The following is a 1,742-nucleotide window of genomic DNA, read 5'->3' as shown; positions in this document are numbered from 1 at the left end:
CACCTGTAATCCCAGCTACTCAGGAGGCTGAGGCAGGAGAATTGCTTGAACCCAGGAGGCGGAGGTTGCAGTGAGCTGAAATTGCGCCACTGCATTCCAGCTCTGGGTGACAAGAGCTAGACTCCGTCTCGGAAAAAAAAAAAAAAAAGAACTGCAATATCTTTAAACAATGTTTTCCTTGTATTTATGTGGTCCTCAATTTTTTTCTTTGAAAAAGTAGTTTTTCAAAATAATAGCATTTCACATGTACTGAGTGCTTAGTATGTAGCAGGCATCATGCCGGACATAACCTCATCTAATCCCCACATCTAGCAGCCCTTCATGAGACAGCTGGTATTATTAGTCTCACATTATAGGTGAGGAAACAGGCTCAGGTTATACGGCTTTCCCAAGGTCATCCTGGTCACACAGCTACTAAGGACTTAGAATTGACCCATGGTGTAGCATGTCTGGAGTCCAAGGTCTTACCTCCCTCTGCTGTGCTGCTCTCCACAATAAACCTGTTGCCCTGCTGCTACATGACACCTTGTAACAAATCCTGCAGACAGAACAGGATATAACAAATCCTGTTCTCTAAGATCTGAACAAACTCATCAGCCACTCACCTTAGCCAACAAGAGGCTGAGTGTCTCAAGCAGAGCCGCCTTCACATTCCAGCTGAACCTGTCCCCCAGGATGCGGATCAGAGGGCCAGTGATGCTGACCACGGAGGGCCTCAGGGCGTCAGCCGAGGTCAGGCGGATCACCAAGCCTAAGGCTTTGGCTGCCTCCTCTTTCTGCTCAGGGCTACCGGTCAGGACTCCTTCCCGTAACACTGGAAGGATGGAGGTCACTCCCTGACAAGAGAACCACAACTAAGAGTCAAATCTCAAACACCCTGGGCCCCGGTGTCTCCCATGCAAGCAAGCTGGTCCTAACAGTTGTCCTCCCCTCAACTCCATGGGAGATACTGATTTGGGCTGAATCTCAGGATCACAGCCTGAGAGGGCTGGCTATGGAACAGTCTTGGCAGAAACAAGAAGACAAGGGCCCCAACAGGCCTATCACACAGACGGAACATGCACTGCTGTTACCCTGTGGCCCACTCGCTCTGGCCAAGGTGACCTGCAGAGCTTAAACCAAAGGCAGCATGAACCTGTCCCCATCTGGCTGCCATGGAAGAAAACACACTGTCTGTGAAGGTGCTGAAACCAACCACCACGGCTGCTGCTCCAGCTGCCCTACCGCAGACCTGGGACAGGGGTAAGGGCCAGAAGGGCACAGCAGACTGCATGCCCACAGCCCCCTGCACGAGGCCCTGGCTTACCTTCTTCGGGAGGCAGAACCCTGGCACATGCTCGCCTTTGCTCTCGTTCCCTATGAGCCGGATTTCCTTGTGCAGCTCTTCAATGAGTGCCAGCTGGTTGCCAGCATCCAGCTTCTGCAAGAATCCAGGAAAAAGCGAGAGGATGTAGAGCCCTCTCAAGACTGCTTCCAAAGAATATATGGGGAAAGCATGGGCGGGAGTATAAGCAAGACTCGCCATGAGGTGGTAAACGCCAAAGCTGAGTGACAGGTACGTGGGGGATTCTTACAAGTCTATTCCAGTAAACGTCCGGATTTTTTTTTTTTGAGACGGAGTCTCGCTCTGTGGCCCAGGCTGAAGTACAGTGGCTGGATCTCAGCTCACTGCAAGCTCCGCCTCCCAGGTTCCTGCCATTCTCCTGCCTCAGCCTCCTGAGTAGCTGGGACTACAGGCGCCC

General features: G+C 52.0%; 1 protein-coding gene across 1 annotated transcript in view; it reads right to left on the bottom strand.

Annotated features, from left to right (window-relative positions):
- GCN1L1 (GCN1 general control of amino-acid synthesis 1-like 1 (yeast)) overlaps positions 1-1,742 on the bottom strand; it is a 75,122-nt gene that overhangs the window by 8,940 nt on the left and 64,440 nt on the right. Inside the window, exons 44-45 of the mRNA XM_011948601.1 lie at positions 1,307-1,485; positions 606-836 (exon numbers count right to left, since the gene is read on the bottom strand). Coding sequence (XP_011803991.1) covers positions 606-836; positions 1,307-1,485 — 410 coding nt within the window. The remainder of the gene's footprint in view (positions 1-605; positions 837-1,306; positions 1,486-1,742) is intronic.

The sequence above is a fragment of the Colobus angolensis genome, unplaced genomic scaffold (genome assembly GCF_000951035.1).
Source record: "Colobus angolensis palliatus isolate OR3802 unplaced genomic scaffold, Cang.pa_1.0 Scaffold28, whole genome shotgun sequence".
Classification (NCBI taxonomy): domain Eukaryota; kingdom Metazoa; phylum Chordata; class Mammalia; order Primates; family Cercopithecidae; genus Colobus; species Colobus angolensis.
The sequence above is the reverse complement of the archived record's forward strand: the minus strand, read 5'-3'. Positions and strand labels throughout refer to the sequence as shown.